The sequence below is a fragment of the Arachis hypogaea genome, chromosome 7, assembly GCF_003086295.3.
Source record: "Arachis hypogaea cultivar Tifrunner chromosome 7, arahy.Tifrunner.gnm2.J5K5, whole genome shotgun sequence".
In the NCBI taxonomy this organism is placed as follows: Eukaryota; Viridiplantae; Streptophyta; class Magnoliopsida; order Fabales; family Fabaceae; genus Arachis; species Arachis hypogaea.
Genome location: NC_092042.1, coordinates 4,220,705 through 4,243,125, shown reverse-complemented (window position 1 = coordinate 4,243,125; position 22,421 = coordinate 4,220,705). Strand labels below are relative to the sequence as shown.

At 36.6% G+C, this 22,421-nt stretch overlaps 3 protein-coding genes and 3 non-coding genes across 7 annotated transcripts; 3 read left to right on the top strand and 3 right to left on the bottom strand.

Moving 5' to 3' along the window:
* The first annotated feature begins 761 nt into the window (after window positions 1–761).
* Window positions 762–922, top strand: LOC112704375 (U1 spliceosomal RNA). The gene has a single exon (XR_003155001.1). It is a non-coding gene; the product is annotated as a U1 spliceosomal RNA (small nuclear RNA).
* A 1,186-nt stretch (window positions 923–2,108) lies between these two features.
* LOC112704386 (U1 spliceosomal RNA) lies at window positions 2,109–2,269 on the top strand. The gene has a single exon (XR_003155012.1). It is a non-coding gene; the product is annotated as a U1 spliceosomal RNA (small nuclear RNA).
* Window positions 2,270–2,898: 629 nt separating this feature from the next.
* Window positions 2,899–2,970, top strand: TRNAE-UUC (transfer RNA glutamic acid (anticodon UUC)). Its single transcript has one exon. It is a non-coding gene; the product is annotated as a tRNA-Glu (tRNA).
* A 104-nt stretch (window positions 2,971–3,074) lies between these two features.
* LOC112702095 (GTP-binding protein At3g49725, chloroplastic) lies at window positions 3,075–7,167 on the bottom strand. Its single transcript, XM_072199921.1, has 13 exons — window positions 6,645–7,167; window positions 5,956–6,020; window positions 5,802–5,864; window positions 5,628–5,717; window positions 5,411–5,526; window positions 5,136–5,204; window positions 4,830–4,974; window positions 4,686–4,741; window positions 4,529–4,579; window positions 4,359–4,413; window positions 4,187–4,243; window positions 3,838–3,957; window positions 3,075–3,746 (listed from the first exon to the last, which is right to left on the bottom strand). Exons 1-13 carry the CDS (start codon window positions 7,018–7,020, stop codon window positions 3,258–3,260), a joined length of 1,752 nt encoding a protein of 583 aa, XP_072056022.1. The 5' UTR covers window positions 7,021–7,167; the 3' UTR covers window positions 3,075–3,257.
* A 3,681-nt stretch (window positions 7,168–10,848) lies between these two features.
* On the bottom strand, window positions 10,849–13,393 carry LOC112702094 (mitochondrial fission 1 protein A). Its single transcript, XM_025752997.3, has 5 exons — window positions 12,709–13,393; window positions 12,200–12,335; window positions 11,954–12,075; window positions 11,297–11,360; window positions 10,849–11,174 (listed from the first exon to the last, which is right to left on the bottom strand). The coding sequence occupies exons 1-5, from the start codon at window positions 12,808–12,810 to the stop codon at window positions 11,089–11,091; spliced, it is 510 nt and encodes a 169-aa protein (XP_025608782.1). The 5' UTR covers window positions 12,811–13,393; the 3' UTR covers window positions 10,849–11,088.
* Window positions 13,394–13,699: 306 nt separating this feature from the next.
* Window positions 13,700–20,745, bottom strand: LOC112702093 (probable magnesium transporter NIPA3). Of its 2 annotated transcripts, XM_025752996.3 has the most exons (9): window positions 20,329–20,745; window positions 20,198–20,254; window positions 19,810–19,900; window positions 19,554–19,714; window positions 19,350–19,477; window positions 15,577–15,714; window positions 14,701–14,793; window positions 14,494–14,614; window positions 13,700–14,379 (listed from the first exon to the last, which is right to left on the bottom strand). In XM_025752996.3, exons 1-9 carry the CDS (start codon window positions 20,456–20,458, stop codon window positions 14,261–14,263), a joined length of 1,038 nt encoding a protein of 345 aa, XP_025608781.1. In that variant the 5' UTR covers window positions 20,459–20,745; the 3' UTR covers window positions 13,700–14,260. The 2 variants fall into 2 exon arrangements, 1 of the variants encoding a protein (XP_025608781.1); XR_011864249.1 differs by lacking the exons at window positions 19,350–19,477; window positions 19,554–19,714; window positions 19,810–19,900; window positions 20,198–20,254; window positions 20,329–20,745 and adding an exon at window positions 15,908–19,169.
* Between the last annotated feature and the right edge of the window lie 1,676 nt (window positions 20,746–22,421).

Here is a 22,421-nt window from a genome sequence, read left to right as displayed (position 1 = left end):
TCATTGATAATAATGAATATAAACTACACTGTTGTTTTGATGCCTACACACTCTACTATGTTGTTGGAAATGGAGACATCTTAAACGCATTGATATCAATATCTAGCGGATGTATACAAGTGTATGTTTAGCCATATGGGCATGGTTGGCGGGGAACACACAATACCCAGTTCAAATCTTTGCTGTACTTGGAACAATAGCTAGCTTTATCATACTCACTCTTATCTGACACTGATACCAATGTTTGTTAGATCTTTCGAATGGAATAATTGAACCATAACTTATATAAACGTAGTAATACTTTGTATTTTTCCCTTCTGATCTATATTTAATGTTGGGAATTAACTAGATGATTCTGCAGCGCTTCGTTTAGGTCAAAGAAAGAATGAGTTAACACCACAGAAGGTGTGGGGAAAAAAAGAATTCTCACTCAATCATTAAAAGGATAAACCGGTCCCAAAAGGAAGAGCAAATAGGTAAACAGGCGAAATTCTTGTGAATATAAACTGTTATAGTTGTGCTCTAATCACTCCCATCTTATTAGTAAAAACAAAACGATTTTCTAACATCACTGGTTGGAATGTTAAAGTAATAGTGTATTGGACGTCAGCCATCTTCCATTCAGACAGAAATGAGGTGGAGCATACATAGTTGGAGAGATTGCAGTTATTGGGTCACGGAAAGAGTCCCACATCGAGAAGCTGAAGCGAGGGAGTGTGGAAAGTGGAGCTATAAAATAGAAGTGTGTGGAATTGAGCAACATACTTACCTGGACGGGGTCAATGGGTGATCAAGAAGGCCCATGGCCTAGGCTGGTGACTTTCATTGCACTTGGGAAGGGTGCCAGCCTAAGGTCTACCCAAGTGGTGGAGCCTACGTCATAATTTGTGGCAGTGGGGGCCTGCGTTCGCGCGGCCCCTGCCCAATTCTAGTTCCAAGGTTTGTTGGGCCCAAATTCCTTTTTGAGCTTATTATATTAGTCCACTCTTCGTAACTCTCTTCCATTAAAAGCCCATTAGAGATAGATTGGTTGTTCTATCAGAAAATTAACGTACTAAATCACAGGTTCTAGGTTTTACCTTTTAAGTAAACCCGATCATAATTATTGAAGGGGTTTGAACGTTTCAATAATTTTTCCTGCTAATACGTGTTTGAAACTCTCAATTAAATTATACTTTCATAAAACATAAAGTGGAACATATAATCAACAATTCAATAAAACATAACGTGGAACATATAATCAACAATTCAATGAAGTTTATTGTTTTCTAAATTCAACCAAAAAAAAAATATGATTTAGGATTTAAAATTTAATATAAATAAAATAATTAAAAAATGGGTTAATTTTTATCGAAAAAGATTATATATATATATATATATTGAGAGGATAATGTTATCTCAAAATTGATATGCAGTCTAATTTGATAAAATTTTGTCATAGAGCCAAAAAAGTAGCCTTTCCCTTGTCCGATTACACATCAGAGCAAATACTACTTTATATCAACATCATCTGCTTCATTAATTTACCATGTAATTTAGAAAACTGGAACAATCTTGTACAACTAACTCCTTAAAGCTGTAATTGCTGCCCTGATTTTTTTATATGTTTATGAAGCTCCTAACAAAGCAATCCACTATAACTAATAAGTAATAACCAAGAATACTTCTACTAAATGCATTGATACTTTTGTTGTTTATGGCCATGATATGCAGATAATATATATGCTGTTATGGAATTAGATGCATGAGGGCATGCCACTACAAAGACAGCATAGAAGCAATTAAATTCATTTCGTACTCATGAAGATGGAATGGAAATCCATATCAAGCAAACTCTTACTCTCTCGTCATATATATCATAGACTTTATTAGGAATGCCAGATCATACATTGTGGTCTCTATATACTCTCATGTTCATGGTCCTTCTACTTTATTATCACAAAAGAATTCGTTCAAGTTAATTGTGATAAACTTATCGTGTTTCACTGTTTTGTAGTAGAGCTGGAGAAATTGTTATTGGATTCCAGAAAGAGTCTCACATCGAGGAGGTGAAATGAGGGAGTATGGAAAGTGGAGTTATAAAAGAAAAGTGTGTGGAAATGAGCAACATACTTACCTGGACGGGGTCAATGGGCGATCAAGAAGGCTCATGGCCTAGGCTGGTGACTTCCATTGCACTTGGGAAGGGTGCTAGCTTAAGGTCTACCCAAGTGGTGGAGCCTACGTCATAATTTGTGGCAGTGGGGGCCTGCGTTCGCGCGGCCCCTATCCAATTCTAGTTAAAAAAAATTTGTTGGGCCAGTCAAATATTGATACCACTTCTAGTGGCCCATAATCTCAACCGAGTATATTTTATTTGTTTTAATCTCAATTGAGTTTATACTCTAACTTTCTCAACCTCGCTTCTCAGGAAAGTCCAATCGAGTAATGTAATTAATTTCATTTATGTTTGTTAGTTCCATCGGAAAAATATTACCTATTGCTTATTCAGAGTCCAACGAGCTATACCAAATGGCCATAATGGCCCGGAGTCTCTAATCTTCTTTAAATAGTAAATAAATAAATAAATGTTGTCCACTTTATCTTCGGTAAATAAATAAATAAATGTAGTCCAAGCCTTACAATTGTACGTTAAATAAGTGTTAAAACTTTAATAATAGGTTTTAATAATAATATATATTTATAATGGATTTGAATATGAATAAGGTATTACAAAAATTAAAAAACCTGAAATATAAAATACACAAAACATATTTAAATATATCGTGATAAATTATTGTATGTGTGGGCGTAATATCTACTCTTTCCAATTTGCACCTGTGAACATAATAGGAATTATCTTTGAGCAATTGTTTTTTCAAATTCAGTAAAAAGTATTTGCAAATTCTAATCAACAATTCCGTTGTCGTCCAGCGGTTAGGATATCTGGCTTTCACCCAGGAGACCCGGGTTCGATTCCCGGCAACGGAATTTTTTGTTTTTCCTTAAATTTGTTTGGTGTTTCTTCCGTTCTTCCATACCCAAAATCATGCCTGCCTTTTATTTATATACAGCAAACAGCAACACGTTTGGCCTTCTATGCAACAATCTCTCCAACAGGTACATTATTATTTCTCATTGTATGTAATACATTCAATCATTTAGGCAGAAAATGAGGTCAATACACTATGAATGAAGGAAAACATGTTTGCTCCTCTCTTCATTAAAACAAACTACATTCATGATTGATGACTGAGGATGGAGCATGCTATAGTATCCTATTGTTCAGCTGCTATGGTAGAATCCTCCTGTGTATGAGAGGGTCTCCACTTTCTTTCAAAGATATTTCTTTCCACTATTTTTGCACCCTTCAACTTCTCATCATCCTGTGCACTTAGTTTCTCATCTATTAGTTCTAGCAACTCTTGTAGACCAACTCCAGTCACCGCAGATGTTTTGACGTGCGGACCGTTCTGTCCTATCAAGCTATCTGTTTCCGAGATCTTGTTCTTGTTAGGCTGCTCATTTTGTTGGTCATCTGCATTTGAAGGCGAACCGAAATCACTTTCGTCAACCATAGTATCCTCGTCGTATAACCAACCATCAGAGTAGTTTTCTTTTTCTTCCATGGCCTCATATTCTCCCCTTGATTGCTCGCAAACATCTGTCTCGGATTCTGTTGTCATGGATTTTACATCAGACTCTTCATCTTCATCAAGATATTTGTCGGCTTGGTCAGCATCTGTGCACTCTTCTTCAATATCAATCTAAGCATTTGCAAAAATAAATTAATAATCAAAACATTTAAAATTATAAAGAATGTTGCATTTTGGTAGAAGGGCATTCAAATTACATTACCTTATTCCAAACTTCAATCATATTCAGAAGCTTCTCTTCTGAGACCCCTATTTGTTGAAGAACTTGAAAAACTGTTGACCGATGCTCATCAAGATTGGGAGCACTTGAATCCACCACGTGCTTTTATGGAATGATAGATTCATCAATTAGAGTTGTCTTTAGCAACATAAAAGACTAGTTTTCTAAATGGATAATCTTGTAAAAGTTGAGTTGCCATTTTCTTTTCTTGGTTTTATTTTTTGGCCAGGATTGAGTTTATGAAACAGGCATTTAGAAACAGAATGAAAGAAGAAATCATATCCTAAAATAAAAAACGCACTTCAACTGAAATAGGTATGCAAAATCTTACCACAAGCAGGTCTGCTTCCACCACTTCTTCTAAAGTTGCATGAAATGCTTCCACCAACTTCAAACATAAAAGAAAAATATGTGCATTGGGTCATTGTTGAAGAAGAATGTTGAAGAATATAAATCAGTAAAACAGTATGGGACATGGCAATTTGCTCATGCTTTGAAATTACCTGTATAGGCAAATCGGATATAAATCCTACTGTGTCGCTAAAAAGCATTTTCCTCCTATATGGAAATTAGGACAGTGAAGCAATATAATCAATTTTCACAAGAAATGTACAAATCTGAGAGTATAGCAATAGATACTAGAATAAATAGTTAAAGTTACAGGTTGAATCACCCCGAAGGCAGCACAGCACTTCTTAATCTAGGATCCACTGTTGCAAACAATCTGCAGTAGATTTAATACTTAAAAATGAAAAATCTAAAACCAAAAGTTAGCTACATTGGAATTAGAGTATATAGATTCATATAGGTATTAGTAACGGTGGTTTTACCGACAATCACTGTAGAGATCACTGTTTGATAGCTCACTAACTAGTGTAGATTTCCCCTGAGAAGTATGTAATAAAGGCATTCGTGATGATTCTAACTTCTAAATGCAACAAATAGAAAAAACCAAATAAACTTAAACCACTTACAGCATTTGTATACCCAACAACAGCAACAGTAGCTAAGCCTTGTCCAAATGAACCTCCATGCCTCTTGCGACCAGCACGTTGTATTGCTCGGGTACGGCGAACCTCTTCAATTTGTGATAATAGATAATTTCTCCTTTCTAAGATTCTAAGAGAATTACACAGTTCAGTAACCAAACTACATGTTATGTGGAAATATATGATGACTTGAATAGAGAAGCAAATAAGGAAGTAACAAGATATGCTAGATAAGCAAAAAAGAGGATTTGAGAACAACTGTATCCTAAAATTTCAGAAGCAAAGTTATACCTTCGTCGCTGAAGCTGAAGTTCAGTTTCTCCAGCACCACTCATAAAGCCTTGTCCACCACTTCCTCTCCTAAAATTGTCAATTATCAAGATTAGATGTTGTTATTGTCAATAATTTACTACTTGAATAGATTAGACAAGAAGATGCACATATTCACATACAATCGGATTTATGCATTCTAATGAATTGATGTAAATTAATTGATCTTCACAAAGAGAATTTCCTTCCTAGCTAAAAAGTGATACCAAACACCAGAAAATTAAGGAAATATAAACCAACCCCTGGCGCTCACAACTTCAGCATCTCCAGCAGCTCCAAATGTATAACGTCCACCTGGACCACGAACACGAACAAGTCTCGACTTCTTATATGTTAGAGCTGCAAGTTCAGCCTACATAAATAGCAAATGATTTTTGCATTTACAATGAAACAAGAAATTCTAGCAATAACAACATCAACTATAAGATAGCTCAAAGGAGCCATAAATTGCACCTGCAGCTTTGCTTCTTTTGTAAAGGCATGAGCATTGAATATCTCAATTATAAGACCAACACGATCGAGCACAGGTTTATCCCAAGCCCTCTGGAAATCACACGGCATTGGTAAAAGATCAATTTAGCATTCCAAAATTTGGGGGGTGGGGGGGCTCACACAGCTAGAACTTGCCTCAAGATTCCGTTGCTGAACCCCAGACAGTATAGCATTAACAAAAACAGCATCCACTTCACCCTGTCATCATAGTTACACATTTACACAATCAAACCCATAATATCCAACTAACCAATCACATGAAAAAGAAGAAGTTGGCTCTTTTCATTGCCTTGGACTCTGCATTATTTAGATGGCATTTGATGTTATGCACTGTTCCAGGACCAAAATATGCATCTACAAGGCGAAACACACAAATTACAAAAATACAATGCGTTTCAAGCCCAAAATGTTGCGAGCAAATCTCAAGTCTTCATATGAAACTGATAAAAAAAAGTACATACATATGAAGTGAATCCACACCATTCTATCCAATTCTAATTTTCATTTTCTTATCCTTCAATTTAAGCCGAATGCAATAATAGCACCGAAACAGAACCTGAGTCTTACTATCCCATTTCATTGTATTTCCAAACAACATTGAGTTAGTAACTCTCCACTTAAACCTTAACACCAAAACAAAACAATACAACAGAACATTTATTATCTCATTCAATAATTTCTATTACATCACGTTCTATTCCTTCTGGCTAAAGGTTGTCACACTGAAATTTACAAATTTATCCCCCAAATTGAGCTTGCGGCATTACCACCAAATTCTTAAAAGTTTACAAGCTAAGTTTTACTATTCAAATTTACCTGAAGTTCACAAATTTAGTTGAAGTCCCATGTTTGATTACTTTAGTTCTATGATACACAAACACTTCATTCTTAACCAACCTTCCTAAATTAGTGACTGGCTTCATTTCATTTCATTCTATTGAATTCAATTCAAGCACATAAGATTGAAAGAGAAAGAACCTGCACGAGCCTTGTGGCCTTTCATGGAAGGGTTTTGAACAACGATGTGTGGCGGCAACTCTTTATCGAAGAAATCGGTGAGGAAGTACCCATCTCTCTGTTCTTCGAGCGAGTTCGCGAGGCACAGAGCTTCGTTGAGCTTCGCCTGAAGGAGTCTGTCGGGGCGAAGACGAGGCTGAACAACCAGCAACCTCGGAGGCCTCGAACGCAGGGCGGTGTCCCTCAACAAAAACGACACCGTTTCGTGCGAATCGTCGTTTCCCTGCTTCGAAGAGTAAGAAGGTGCCCAGCATTTGAAAGGAGGTGAAGAGAGTGAAGTTAGGATCTTTCTGGAAGATCTCAGAGAACTGCGTGCCGCCAACAAGGTTCTCAACATTGCAAACTCCACAAATTCGAATTCGACAGTGTGTTTGGGACTCTGTTTTTTACTTTTTTTTTCAACTCACCAAGTTCTTCCCTTTTTTAGAACTTTTTAGTCTCTTCTAATGATTGATACTTATGTGGGATTTTTCATTTTTGCAATGAAGTCGTCTCAACTTAAAAGCTTTAATAACTAAAGTATAATTCTTTTTTATATTTTATTATGTTGTATAAAAATGAATTTAATTTTAATGTACGGTGTAAAATGTTGTATACAGTAATTCATTTACATAGATTTTTTTAAAAATATTTAAATATCAGTGTATTAAAATTAAATTTATAAAAAATAAAAAATAAGGCAATTTACCAATTTAAATTGTTTGATTCTCAATTTTACCAAAATACAACTTTTGGTTCTTTGATACGAAAAATTAATTTTTCACAACTCTATGTAATCGGTGGAAGGAGTTTGATGGATTTTGCTTGAACGTAAACCGTGGTAGAGGTTCCACGATTTACACCGGAATGGAAATGCATGGAAACCGTGGTAGGGGTTCCAAAGTTTCTGCTTGAATGTGAAATGGACATAGACCGTGGAAGGGGTCCAGCGGTTTATGCTCTCCTATAAATACGCAAAAGGGATGCAACGGATTATTCATTTCAAGCACTCACCAGAAATTTTAGGGAGAGAAAGCGTTTCTAGAGAGAGAAAGAGGTGGAAAGGTGGATTGATTTGGATTTTTGTTGGGTCAGGATTATGGGAGACGAACGTAGTCTTTACCATCTGAACGGTGTTGCGCACATAGCAGGCAGCATCAACAAAGAGGTAAGCCTACTATCTTTTATTCATTCTATTTCATATAACAGAGAAATATAATAGAGGATTAGGGTTATTTTGGAATAGGATGAGGGTTAATTAGGAATTGGATTTGTTAATTAGGATTAGGATTTTTGAAATTAGGAGATGACATCAAATGTTTAAGTAGAGTGATGTTCTTCTCGTGTTTAAGACATAGGGTCGAAACCCAAATTTGTTGTTTCATAGGCGTTCATGTTTGAAAACAAAATTTTGAAATTTGAACTTTTAAACATGTAGGTTTAAAGAGTAGATTTTGTAACTTGAATGACATGGTAACTTTTGCATGCTAAAATTTAAAAAATTATAAGTCTTGTTTTTTAGTTTTCTTGAATGGAAGATTTAGATTGCATCAATGTTATGTTTAGTATTTGCTTATGTTGAATTAAAGATTTGTGTCTTATATTATAGCCTTATTAATTTGAACCTAGAATGGTTGTTAGTGATGCAATCTCACTTGGATTTTGGTTTTTTCATCTCACCTGTTATAGCCTAGTAGGTGCATCACTAGTGTCCGGAGGCAACAGAACATGCCTCTGCATGACAGGATCATTCCATATCTGGAGAGGGCAGGTCTGTACCACCTGGCGAGGCTCAACACGAGGTGGTTCTGGTTGGATGAACCCCTCATCAGCGCTTTCATTGAGAGGTGGCGTCTTGAGACGCACACGTTTCACATGCCATTCGGGGAGTGCACCATCACTTTGCAGGATGTCGCATACCAGCTGGAGTTACCCGTGGATGGTTTACCTGTATCCGGTTGCCTGACAGATTTTGAGAAGCTGATGGAGGATGGGCGGCCTGCTTAGGAGTGGTTTCAGGAACTCTTTGGCGAGCTTCTCCCACCGAATAAGGTGAAACAGTTTACGGTTCACTTCACCTGGTTTCACAAGAGATTTAGGGTGCTGCCGCAGGATGCCACTGAGGATACTGTACAGATATATGTACGGGCATATATTATGATGCTGCTATCCACTTAATTGTTCGGTGATAAGAGCGCAAACCGGGTTCATATTCGGTGGTTGCCCTTCGTGGCGAGACTTGATGGCATGGGCAGTTACAGTTGGGCTTCGACAGCCTTAGCATGGCTATATCGATGTATGTGTCGGGTTGCGAACAGGAATGTGACGAACTTGGCCGGCCCGCTCCAGTTACTGCAGTTGTGGATCTTCTGGCGGTTCCCTAGTCTCAGACCGTGTAGATTCGACTATTTTTCTTTTCCGTTGGCTTCCAGGTATCGACACTCAACAAAAATACGAATTGAGTTTTCAATTTTTATGTTAAAGTAATAAACTTAATTGTGTGACAATTTACTAGTTTGTTTAACAACATCTTCGTTCAGGTGGGCCACGTATTTATCGATATCCGACCGGAGGGAGGAGAGAGTCATCCAGTGTCGACTTATGTTGGACCGGTTAGGTGATTGAGATGTAAGATTTGTGTTTATTGCTATCAAGTTTACTTCTTTTTTTGTACTAGATAATTATTTAACAAACTAATTGAACATGCTTTGAACATCTGTAGGTTGTCTGGGAGCCGTATGCTGGTCTGGACGTGCTGGCCGTTGTTCATCCGGAGATTTTAGCCGAGGAGCATAGTCGATTATGGCGCACATGTGCTAGTTTGATTTACTTCGCCGTCATTGAGTGGCACCAGGTGGATAGGGTGTTGTCGCAGTTCGGTGGCATTCAGCACGTGCCTGATGACGCATCAAATATTGACTGGCTCCATGCCAAGGACGGTAGGGGAGGTGATAGGTGGTTTCCGTCATACTATCAGGTGTGGGTGATCCTGGACCATCAGCAGATTTTTTGCGTTGGTGGTATAGGGTAGCCCATAAGTTTCTGTCGTCCGATTTGGCATTTGCCGATCCCAGGGTGGAGGAGATCACTCAGGAGGCCATCTAGAGAGGGTCTTCACAGCCCCCCACCTCCGCGCGCGCGCGGGTACCAATGCCCAATGTGCCTGATAACAGGCGCGTGGAGAGGCGACGACGCGTTGGTACCCGGGCGACTGACCGGGAGTGGCGACGGCTAGATGAGATGATTCAGAATGAGGATGTCCACGACGATAGAGTAGGACAAGCCAACCATCGTGTCCGTCGTGGCCGAGTGAGACGGCGGGGTGGTGGATAAATGTAATTGGATACCGTTTGCTGTTTTGCAAGGGTTGGATAAGTTCTCTGCATAGCTTGATATAAATCTCAAGCCAAATGCATACACCCTCAGTCTTTTTTTGAGCATCTGCTCTAGCATGTTGGCCATGAGTCATAGGAAACAGGTCCATAGTTACATACTACACCATGGTATTTTCTTCAGAAGTTTCTTTAGGCAACCCTTTGGTGACAATATATGCCAGATGTGAATTCTTAGACACGTCTTTGAAAGTTTTCAATGCAGGGGTTGAAAGAGATACAATCTCGTAGATTGCTTTGATATCCGCTTATGCGCAACCCGGGCTAGACGAAGAAGATATGTGCTGTTTCGGCCTCTGTCTTTTTGAAAATTGACAAGCCGCCCCCTAACATTTAAAAAATATAACAAATTGGCCCCTGTCTATTTCTTCCATTAGACACATCGACCATTTTGTGGCCAATAGACAGGAATTGATATGTTTAACAGAAGGGTCGATGTGTCTGACGAAAGAAATAAATAAGGATCAATTTATCATTTTTTAAACGTTGAGGGATGGCTTTACAATTTTCAAAAAGACATGAGCCAAAAAGAGTCTTTAAATTAAAAAAAAAATCTACTAGTCAGATTAAATACTTTTTATAAGATTATAAAAAAAAATAAAAATCCGAAACTTGTTAATTTGTATGCTAGGTCATTTTCTAGAGAGTAATTTTCGCAAAACGTATTCGCATTCCAATTAGATATAATGAAAATATATTAATTTTTTGTTTTTATTTGAAAAATAAAAGCTCTATGAATACAAAAATCTAATCATCATGCATATGCATATATTTATAAACTCTACTAGAATTCATTATGTGAACATGGCAATATGCAACCCTTTCTTTTTTCAATCAAAAGGAATATGATTTACAAAGAGAGAACATCATATAGAAACTACAGATTCATTCACACGCAATCTCTCTCAATGTAGGGTCTAAACAAGGTATATTTTTGACACAATGGTTCTTAGGGGAAAAAAGTAGTATCCAGCAAATTCACATATATAAAGTTTGCTGCCTCTGCATATATTAGCAAAATATCAAGGATTCTATCACTTCTTGCGAGACACTGCTGCTGCAATCCCACCTGCTATCAATCCTACAGCAGTTGCAGCAATGCCTAGGCCAATAACACCATCTGCAATGAGTGAAAAAGTAACCGTATCAGTGTTATATTAGAGTGAATATCAAACCCCATTTTCTCTTTCTCAAAATGAACACAGGCAGTTTAGTGAAATTATCAAAATAATTTATTGGAACCTTTTGTAATCCGATCCTCGATTGCCTTCTTGAGTGTCACTGCCTGCCTCCAATCTGGTGCAATCTGCGGAAAAAAGCATGTAATGAATGATATGCACCGAAGACTCAAGTATATGTAAAGGAAAAGAAGCATAGAAAGATGCATGACTCTAGTGATCAATTCCCCCTCTTTCAGAGTTCTAACTTAAAATCTGATGTGCGTCTGAGTGTGTTCAAGGTGGTTTAATCTTTAATTAGATATAATGACAAGGAAATTCTCAACATCACAAATTCACAATACTCACCAGAGAACAGTAAATCTTAACTACTCAGATCATATTGTATTTCTTTCTACTAGGAAATTATTACAGTGAAAATATACAGATTCAGATTATTTTTCAAGATATGATGTCTCGTGTATATGTAGTAACACAGGATACAAATGGCAGGTATACATTGAAATTTATATTGGAAGATAATCACAAAATAAAATCAGGACCTTTGCTAAAACATTCATTCATAAATAATGAAATTTAAATCAATGGCAGAACTTGCCAGGAGGTGATTTTTTCTAACCAAAATAACACCAAAATCGGCATGCTATATAAGTAAAGGGGTTGATCTAACCATGAAAAAAAGGGCAGACTAAAGATTTTATTATTTGCTTATAGAACATACCATTAGGCACCTCTCCACGAGATCCCTACTCCTTGAATAGTCACCACTTCGATAATATCCAACAGCCAGAAGATACAGCTTCTCCCTTTGCTGTAGTGGATCAGATGTATTAGGCAATGATCCTGGCATTCATAAGTCATTTTGAGATAATCAAAATTGCATGAAAAAACAGAACTCAACAGCAATACTAAGCAGAATATACACTCTTATGTTTAAAACCCAAAATGCAAGGAAATTCGGAGCCACCTTCAAGCATTGCTATCCCACGTTGTACATCCTGCGATCGTTTGGAGTGAACAAGAGCCCACGATAATCGCAAGAGACACTCCTGCAAGAACTCATCGGATTGCTTCCCAGCCTCAGCAACCTCCCTCTCACACCCCTGCACAAAAACTCGAGTTATAAAAAGCAGCAAAGGAACAATAAAAAGACAAGGAGGTTTCAATTGTTATCAACAATTTCTTTTGTGAACGAAACATATCATGCTCCAAGCTATAGCTTTAACTGATTACACAATGATCCATCACAACAGGGAATTGTTTCATAGAAGCTGCAATTCCTCCTCCTTAACTAAAGTAACAAAAGATATGTGATTGATTTATATCTAAACCCTAAACCCTAAACCTATTGCAAGCGCTTACTTGATTTTGACCTAAACATCAAGACTGAAATCACGACCAATAGATAACAAGAAATCACAAGTAAATATCAATTCTGAATGAAGAAAAAGGAATCGAGAAAAAGAAAAGGCTTACAGCGACGATGTCAGGGTCACACCAGGGAAGCTGGTCTTTGCCGGAGAAGAAGTTACCAACGGAGTCAACTATCATTCCGAGCTTCGCTTCAAGCTTCGCCATTCAACAAAAACCACCGAGTTTCCACCGAGTTGAGCTGAGTTTCACGAATCGCTGAAGAAATGACCGACAAAAAATCTTTCTTCGCTGATAATAAAATAATTAAAAAAGGGTTTAAGAAAAGAAAAGAGAAGACTTTCTTCTTACGTCAAATTTTGTACATCCCAATTGGAAGCTGTCTTATGAAGTTTTGTGATCGTATTTTTTAGTTTTAAGAAATTAAGATTATTTTTAAATTTTAACCGTATATACTTGTCAAACTAATTTTTGCTTCTAAGAATTAAAAAATCTCATAATTTTATATAACAATGAATTATTATAGTTATTCTTATTTTTGTTATATTTATGTTTATTAAAATAGTGTACTTTATTAATACCATCATAAATCCATTCCTTTTTACTTTTTTTAATAAATAATAATAATAATAATAATAATAATAATAATATATACTAAATTTTAAATCATAAATTATAAATTTGAATGATTGATATAAAATATAATAAATAAATAAAAAATTATTTCATTAACACATAGTGTAATACTTTTTATTTAATAAGTATTTAATGATGAGTAAAAAAAAAAAAAGTGTAGTTTGCAATTACTAGTAGTATTACCAAAACTAATGAACTTCTTGCCATGATATTTGTCTTTTCTCAAGACAAGATTGTCTTGGTGGAGAAGTGAGACAGGCAAAAAGGTTTAGGTGAGGAAAGGCCATGGAAATTGCTTTGAGATGTGACTAATTAGCATTGAATGGTAGTATGGTACATTGGAACCAACCTCTTAGAGGAAAGGTTCCCTTCTTGGCTTCTTCAAACATGTTCAAAATTCAAACTATGAGCCTATGCTTCATACCAACCTACTTATGAGTTATGCCATAATATTCATTCATTAAGAAACATTAACGAGCTGTTTATCACTGCATCAAAAGAATATTGTTTACAACTTTGAACTAATCATACTTACAAAGCCACAAATGAAAATCCTTATGCTAAGCCAAACAAAAAATTAAAAAATAATATATGTAAAAGGAAAAAACAAACCCACTATGCAGATGGTTTTGACAAACTAATAATCTCTATTCCCCGATCAAATTTCTAGGTTCAATATTTGAACTAGTCTCAAGCCAGTGACTACTTACAGAAATATTCACTACTTTTTGAAAAAAGAGAGCAAAACCGTTTGCCAGAAGAAAACCTGCAAATGTAGAGACCAATGTACAATATGGAAGTTTGGAACCCCAACCATCTCATCTCAGTGAATAAATTCCTGCATTGCTTCTGAAATCCCCCATCATTCTATGCTTTCAATAGTACATGCAGCTACCTCTTTGTATCATCTACTTAACAAGTCCTTTGGACTCTCCGGTCGAAAGGGGGTTTATCTTCCCTCAATGATTAAACGAATTGGGACTTCCTTTTACGGATCAAACCATTGAACAATCTAGTACAATTATTGTCTTCTTGCACACATACTACCAGGAGATATGTTTTCCTCATCTTCCTTAAGTAATAATTCTCCATTTCCGTTGAAAAGGCGGACAGATAACGTAGGCGACGAAGGTTGACTACCTGCATTTGGTTCAAGGTATGCAATCAAGAAAATATTAATTATGGTCCTAGACAGCAATCGGGCCAGCGAGATAATAGTACCCAAATTAGGTCTCATGATCAAATTCACCATACCTCTAAAAGAAGAGTTTCTATCAAAGTCCTTGGTTGCATGTAACAATATCGTGCCAGAAATCACAACGATAAAGCCACATATTTCTGAAACAATAGTTCCACCACCTTGGCCATCCCAGTCCTGTGAGAATTATTTTGAAAGGTAATTAGGCACTCCATAGAAAAGAAGAACATTTTACATTAAATGCCAAAATTAGTTTATGATACCTTGAACATTATCACACTAGCTAGGATTGTAAGTGTTGTGAACATGACATAGTATATAGGAGAAACAACTGCAGTGTTGAAGGTGTCAAGAGCCTGAAATATTACAATTACGTTACATTAGTTAAGCATAGTTGATTTCAAATTGCAAAAATCGTGTGTAATTCACAAAACAAATATAAAGTATGGCAATTATTCATGTTCCACTAAATAAAATTGAGACAACATTTTCAACAAGATATATGAATACAAACATCACAGAATTTAATGGATTATTATGTCACTGAGAGGTTTTTATCAATATAACTGATCTAACAAACAATCAAACATCATTTTCATTTTAACTTTATACATGACTTCTTTTTTTCTTCATTTTTGTTTTCTTTTCTCAAAAACATAATATCTATGACAAATATGATTATCTATAATAGGACGCTCTGGCATCATTTGATCTATGTAGCCGACCACACCAAGTGAGATAAGACTTTATTGTATAATATTTACAATCAAACCCAAAAGAAGGAGAATGGTTCTTATAAGAGTAGACAATGCAAGACTTCGCGCATGTTTTATAACATGGTCAATGATACATTGATACTCACAAGTTGTAGAAAAATTTGCTATTCACTAAATAAATCATTGGTCACACTTAAAGATATGGATTATATTAAATACTGGGGCCAAGACCGCCTTTTTTTTTTTTTTTTCTAACATGCTAAATCAAATAGAAAATTTTCAAAAATCAGTCACTATTCCATCACTTACGAGCATGTTGGCAGAAAAACACAGATTTATACACCAATCACAAATGATCTCAAAAATGTTTGAAGAAGAATAGAGGCCTGAGTGCTAATCTCAAGAGAAATCGAGTTAACAAACCTTATTAAGATAATTCATCTGCATAATGACACAAAAAGCCACAACTAACATGAAAAACCATGTCTGTGGATAGATTAACTGGTTTTTCCCTTCAAATGTTAATTTCAAAGAAGTCCCAAGGGCTTTGACACTCATCACCTGCAAAATCACAACCATTTCATATAAGACTAGACATCTTATCTTTGCAGTGTGGCACACTCACTACAAAAAAACATTTCACAATAAATATCAAAAGTTATTCCACAAGAAATAATTCACCACATAACTGATGGAAGAGGAGAAAATTCTAAAACATTGTAGTACTTATAAATAACTTAACACAGAAACTTACATGGAAGCTGAAGCTTCATTAATGAAATTCACTATTAGAACACAGGTCTTACAAATATACAACAACAACAACAAAGCCTTGTCCCACTAAGTGGGGTCGGCTACATGAATCAAACAACGCCATTGTGCTCTGTCATGTATCATGTCTACAGAGAGACCGTTTACATGTAGATCTCGTTTGACCACCTCATGGATGGTCTTCTTAGGTCTTCCTCTGCCTTTCGCCCTTTGTCCATCTTCCATCTCATCCACCCTCCTGACTGGATGTTCTATCGGTCTTCTTCTCACATGTCCAAACCACCTGAGACGCGATTCAACCATCTTTTCCACAATAGGTGCTACTCCAACTCTCTCCCTTATATCTTCATTCCTTATTTTATCCAATCGCGTATGACCACTCATCCATCTCAACATCTTCATCTCTGCCACACTCAGCTTATGTTCGTGCTCCCCTTTAGCCGCCCAACACTCCGTACCATACAGCATAGCCGGTCTTATAGCGGTGCGATAGAATTTACCTTTAAGTTTTAAAGGCACTTTTTTGTCGCATATAAAACCAGATGCACTCCGCCATTTTGACCAACCTGCTTGGATCCTATGATTTACATCATGTTCAATCTCTCCATTGTCCTGTATGATGCACCCAAGATACTTAAAACTTTTAACTTTTCGTAGGGTGTTCTCTCCAATTTTCACCTCTATATTGAAGTTTTCCCTTCTTAGACTGAACTTACATTCCATATATTCCGTCTTGCTACGGCTTATGCGCAGACCATACACTTCTAGAGCTTCTCTCCATAACTCCAACTTCTTATTTAGGTCTTCCCTTGACTCTCCCATAAGGACGATATCATCGGCAAAAAGCATGCACCTCTTGGATGTGCTCTGTGAGTACTTCTAAGACTAATGTGAAAAGGTATGGACTTAAGGATGATCCCTGGTGTAATCCTATACCAATAGGGAATTCCTCTGTCACACCACCTTGAGTCTTCACACTAGTTGTGGCCCCATCATACATGTCTTTAATTGCCCGAATATATGTGATCCTTACTCTCCTCTTTTCTAAAACCTTCCATAAGACCTCCCTTGGTACCCTATCATACGCTTTTTCCAAATCAATAAACACCATGTGTAGATCCCTTTTATTACTACGATACCTCTCCATCATCCTTCTTAATAGGTATATCGCTTCAGTGGTAGATCTGCCTGGCATAAATCCAAATTGGTTCTCTGTTACTTGTGTCTCTTTTCTCAACCTCCGTTCTATCACCCTTTCCCATAACTTCATAGTATGACTCATAAGCTTAATCCCTCTATAATTTTCGCAACTTTGTATATCCCCCTTATTCTTGTAGATAGGTACCAAGGTGCTCTTTCTCCACTCATCAGGCATCTTCTTTGACCTTAAAATCTCATTAAAAAGCTTGGTTAACCAGTTGATGCCTTTTCCTCCAAGACCCTTCCAAACCTCAATCGGGATATTATCAGGTCCTACTGCCCTGCCATTTTTCATCTGCTTTAGAGCCTCTTTTACCTCGAAGTCTCGAATCCTTCGATAGTAGTCAAAGTTTTGATCTTCTTCCCTTGTGCATAATCGACCAAGGCTCGGAAGAGTCTTCTGTCCCTCATTAAATAACTCGTAGAAGTAGCTCTTCCACCTTTCATTAATCTTCTCCTTTTGAGCCAACACCTCTCCATCCTTATCCTTTATGCACTTAACCTGATCCAAATCCCTCGTTCTTCTTTCCTGGCTCTTTGCAATTCTATATATACCTTTTTCTCCTTCTTTCGTGTCCAAAGACTGGTAGAGACCCTCATATGCTCTTGTTCTTGCTTCACTTACAGCCACTTTTGTCTCTTTCTTAGCCGCCTTATATTTTTCCCAGTTATCTGCATTGCGGCATAAAGACCACTCTTTAAAGCATTCTCTTTTTATCTTTATCTTTTCTTGTATACTCGCATTCCACCACCAGGACTCCTTGTCTCTTGGTCCTATTCCTTTAGATTCACCAAAACTTTCTTTTGCTGTTCTTCTAATAACTTCTGCCATCTCCCTCCACATCTCTTCCGCGCTTCCATTCCCATCCCACTTTGACTCTTCTCCTACCCGTCTTAGGAAGCTTCTTTGTTCCTCACCTTTCATCCGCCACCACCTCGTCCTTGGGTTCTTCGTATGATGTCTTTTCCTCAACTTTTGCTCAACGCGAAAATCCATGACGAGCACCCTATGTTGTGTTGTCAAACTCTCTCCCGGAATAATTTTACAGTTAATGCAAAATTTTCGGTCGACTCTCCTCAACAAGAAGAAGTCGATTTGAGAGCTTGTCATGCCACTCTTATAGGTTATAAGATGTTCGTCTCTCTTTTTAAAACATGTATTTGCGATGAGAAGATCAAAAGTTGAGGAAAAGTCCAAAATAATTTTACCCTCGGCATTGATCACCCCGAAACCATGGCCTCCGTGAATACTCCCATATCCAGTCACTTCTCTCCCAACATGGCCATTTAAATCTCCTCCTAAGAAAATCTTATCTCCCAAAGGTATGCCTTGAACCAAACTCTCTAGATCCTCCCAAAACCTTATCTTGTGTTGTTCGTCCGAACCCACTTGCGGTGCATAGGCGCTAATCACATGGAAATCACCTCCCTCCACCACAAGTTTGATAGAGATGATCCGATCTCCCACCCTCTTGACATCAACTACATCCTTCTTCCACTGCTTATCCACAATTATTCCAACTCCATTCCTATTCTTCACCTTTTCTGTATACCAAAGTTTGAAACCAGAAGAATCCAACTCCCTAGCCTTTGCACCAACCCATTTCGTTTCTTGTAGGCACATAATGTTAATCTTCCTCCTTGTCATGGTGTCCACCACCTCCATGGACTTTCCTGTTAGAGTGCCTATGTTCCATGTCCCAAATCTCAACCTTTTGTCGCTTCGACCTTTACCTTTTCCTTTGTGAACTAGCTTATTTACCCTCGTCCGTTCACGAAAACGCGAGAACCCTTGCTCATTTAACACTACATCCGGGCACCGATGCAGCGGCTCTTGCTTTGACATCGTACTCGAGCCATACCGCGCGTTACTTCCGGGTAACGACCTAGCTTTAGCGCAATAATGTCTTTGATTCATGTCATGGGGGGTTCGGCTATATTTTTACGTTGGTTGCCGAAGACCTAACACAACCCTCCTCCTTTATCCGGGCTTGGGACCGGCTATGTACCGCAAGTGTAACATAGGCGGAGTTAGGTCTTACAAATATAATGCCAGCAAATAGCAAAAAGCCAATTATTTTCAACAATAAACCATGTTCCTCAGGTTGCATGTGCGTTTTGCGAAAAATATTGTTGAGTAAATAAACTTTTGAAGTTTAGATCAATTATTTATTTATTTATTTAACAGATGACTTAACAAGATAGAGAAAAGTTAATTCACTTACAGAGAGGGAACCCATTAATGAACAAATGCCAGTATAAACTAGCACATTGGTATGCCCACATCTTGGTGCGAAATGGAAGACCAGAATGAATACCAATACAACCACCGATCCAACATATACCAGAAATGCTGCATGCAGGGACAATACCTTGGTTATCAAGGAACTATGATGATTTGAAAGAAAGAAAGGAAGCGCAATTCTAACCTGGTTGAGTTGCCATACTCCATATTTCCAGAACAGATTTGATAGGTTGCTCCCTAGGAGCATGAATCACGATAATGATGGAACCGGCAATGCACATTATACATCCCAAGACCCCAATCGGGTGTAGCTTCTCTTTCAGGATAATCTGAGCCAAAACAGCACTAACAAATGCCATCGCCATGCAAAAGGTAAAGCCGAAGTTAGAGGTTAATATTGTCTTCACTCCAACTAGAGAAGAAAAGGTAAAGCCGAATACCTCACGATAATGCTCAATGCGCCAAGAGGGGTAACTAGAACTGCTGGGGCAAATGCATAGGCAACAAAATTTGCAATCTCTCCAACAATCACTAAAGAAAAACCACAAAGAAATAGATTCTGCAAGAAGTCAGCTAAATCTGACTCTATTCTAATAACCATCAATAGCCAATACTCAAATACTATATCAAATCCAGAATCCAGAGACCAATGCAAAATGAAATGACTTCAACCTAACTTATTTAATACAAACTTTCCCTTTTGATCCAATTAAGCCATAATAAGATCATTGAATCAAATCAAAACCAATAACGAGGAGAATAATATCCACTGAAGTAACAGAAAATCCAGCTAACAAATATAAAATCAAACAAACATTGGGAGCTTACTTGTAATCATCCCCACCCACCAGAGTGGCTCCAATAGATAAGAATAGCCACCAACACCTACAAATAAAGAAATAAATTGAGAAATTGATAGGGAACAAAAAGAAAAGGATGAGAAATTGGAATTGACGAACCAGCCCTAACACCAGAAATAGCAGCAGCTCTTCTGAGACCTTGCTTCTTGATGATGAAGCTAGCACCAATGAAGGCACTTGAAACCAAAGCTAGGACGAGACCAGTGAAGTTCTGTTTTGACAAAGCCATATGAAAAAAATCGTTGCTTTCTTCTTATTCTGAATTATGATGATGATGAAGATGTTGTTTCGTTCTTCTTCTTCTTCTTCTTCTTCGTCTTCGTCTCTTCATCGATAAGTTGATGCGTCTCTGAGACAAAATCGGAAGCTCAGATCATGATTGCTCGTTTTCATGATTGTGGAACGACGCCGAGCTGGGAATCATACGCTGCGTGCCACTCTATCACCAATTATTTGTTGCTGCATTCTTCTGGGCCCCACTTCCTATTATAATTTCACATCAATTTAAGCGGAATCAAAAAATAATATGTATGATACCAAATTTATTAATCACAATAAATTTTATTTTTTAAATTATAACATCTTCGAATATATTTTTAAGTAGTTACGTATATATTAAAATTAATTATTAGTATAAAATACATATTAAAATATAAATATATATTAAAAATAAATTAAATTATATATATTTATATATTATATTAATAATTAATTTTAATAATTTTTTAATGTATAAATAATATTTTTTATTTTTAATAATTATGAATTATAAAAATACAAAAACGATAATTAATTCAATAGTAAAAATAACATTAAAATAAACACTTGTTATTAAAAAGAGGGAGTATTATATTCTTTTTGATAGATAACGAAATATAAAGTCCAGAAAAAAAAGAAAAATAAACAGAAATTATTTTAGAAAATACAATTCTATTGAAGTCTACATGAAAGTTTAAAGAAGTAAACGTGAAAATAGTAAAAAAAAAATGACATTCTAACTGAAGTTTATGTTCTAATGAGACCAATTTATCTGCATAAACATTTATTTTTTAAAATTCACAATAAATATTCTAATTATTTAAGTGTTAAAAAAATTGAAAATGATCTGTTTTTGATTTATTATAACGATTTTTTATAGTCAAAATTCACACTTTTATAAAATATAATTCGATAATATTTTGGAAATGGAAACAAACTGTTATTTTATTTTTTTATTTTTTGTTTTTTTGGTTTGCACAAATATATTCATTAAACCGGAAGTTTAATAATTAATTCCTTAGAATAATACTACAGAAGCATACAAAGTAAACGAACCAAAATACTCATATAATATTCATATATCCAAAATTTAGAGTCAAATTCAAATCTAATAGAAAAAGAATCCTATAAGTGGTGGGCTTTATGGCTTTTGAATCAAAGTATCAAACCTGAATCTTCCAATGCAATCATATTGACCAACTTAAATGCAACCCTTAATTGAAGCCACCTAGATTATTTCTTTATCAATAATAGGTTTACCATTGTAATTATTTTTTAGTGAGAGTACATAAAAAAAGTACATAGTATATAAGGTGTAATAACTCAATAAATATTTTCTAAGGGGGATTTTTCATTCTCTCCAATAATGAGAAGAACCTATCTCTCTCCCTCTCTTAATCCTTTCTGATTCATTAAACCATCAACATCACAGCTTGAACAGCTTAGGGCATGAGATTTTCTTCATGGTGCGGTGAGCGTGGAGAGCAACCAAGCTGTGAATCAAAAAAAAAAGTTGCGAATCCAATTTTGCCATTCTCTTTCTATCCCTAATTTTTCTTTCGACATTTTCTTTCCCCCATTCTTACCTCTTCCTTCAAACTCATCCAATAGAGTTTGATGAGAGGCTATTTCGCAAGATTCTTTCTTGGTGAACATAGCTGTTCCGATCAACGAGTTGGAAGGAAGAAGATCTGAATCCCTATTACTCTGTGATTCATTGATTTCTCAAAATGGCAAACAGATCCTCCCATTGCAGAGGTCGTGGAGCTACATTGGCTTGCTCTCATTGCAACAAGTAAGGCCACACAGAAGATGTATGCTATAAGAAGCATGGGTACTCCTCCCACTTCTACCAATGGCAGCAACATAATACCACCATCAATCACGTGATCACTGAGGGGCATGATGATATACTCAGTGACAAACAATTCCAG

Bases quoted from the DNA above. Each gene is read 5' to 3' on its own strand.
- LOC112702095 (XM_072199921.1), bottom strand. From the start codon at position 7,020: ATGTTGAGAACCTTGTTGGCGGCACGCAGTTCTCTGAGATCTTCCAGA. The intron at 4,975-5,135 runs GTATAACTTTGC...TAATTCTCTTAG, and splicing joins CTTCAGCTTCAGCGACGAAG to AATCTTAGAAAGGAGAAATT. The intron at 3,958-4,186 runs GTAAGATTTTGC...ATTCCATAAAAG, and splicing joins TGGAAGCAGACCTGCTTGTG to CACGTGGTGGATTCAAGTGC.
- LOC112702094 (XM_025752997.3), bottom strand. From the start codon at position 12,810: ATGGCGAAGCTTGAAGCGAAGCTCGGAATGATAGTTGACTCCGTTGGT. The intron at 12,076-12,199 runs GTGGCTCCGAAT...TATGAATGCCAG, and splicing joins TGGGATAGCAATGCTTGAAG to GATCATTGCCTAATACATCT. The intron at 11,175-11,296 runs GTTCCAATAAAT...CACTCATTGCAG, and splicing joins CGAGGATCGGATTACAAAAG to ATGGTGTTATTGGCCTAGGC.
- LOC112702093 (XM_025752996.3), bottom strand. From the start codon at position 20,458: ATGGCTTTGTCAAAACAGAACTTCACTGGTCTCGTCCTAGCTTTGGTT. The intron at 20,255-20,328 runs GTTCGTCAATTC...CTTTATTTGTAG, and splicing joins TATTTCTGGTGTTAGGGCTG to GTGTTGGTGGCTATTCTTAT. The intron at 19,478-19,553 runs GTTAGAATTGCG...CCCTGCATGCAG, and splicing joins GAGTATGGCAACTCAACCAG to CATTTCTGGTATATGTTGGA.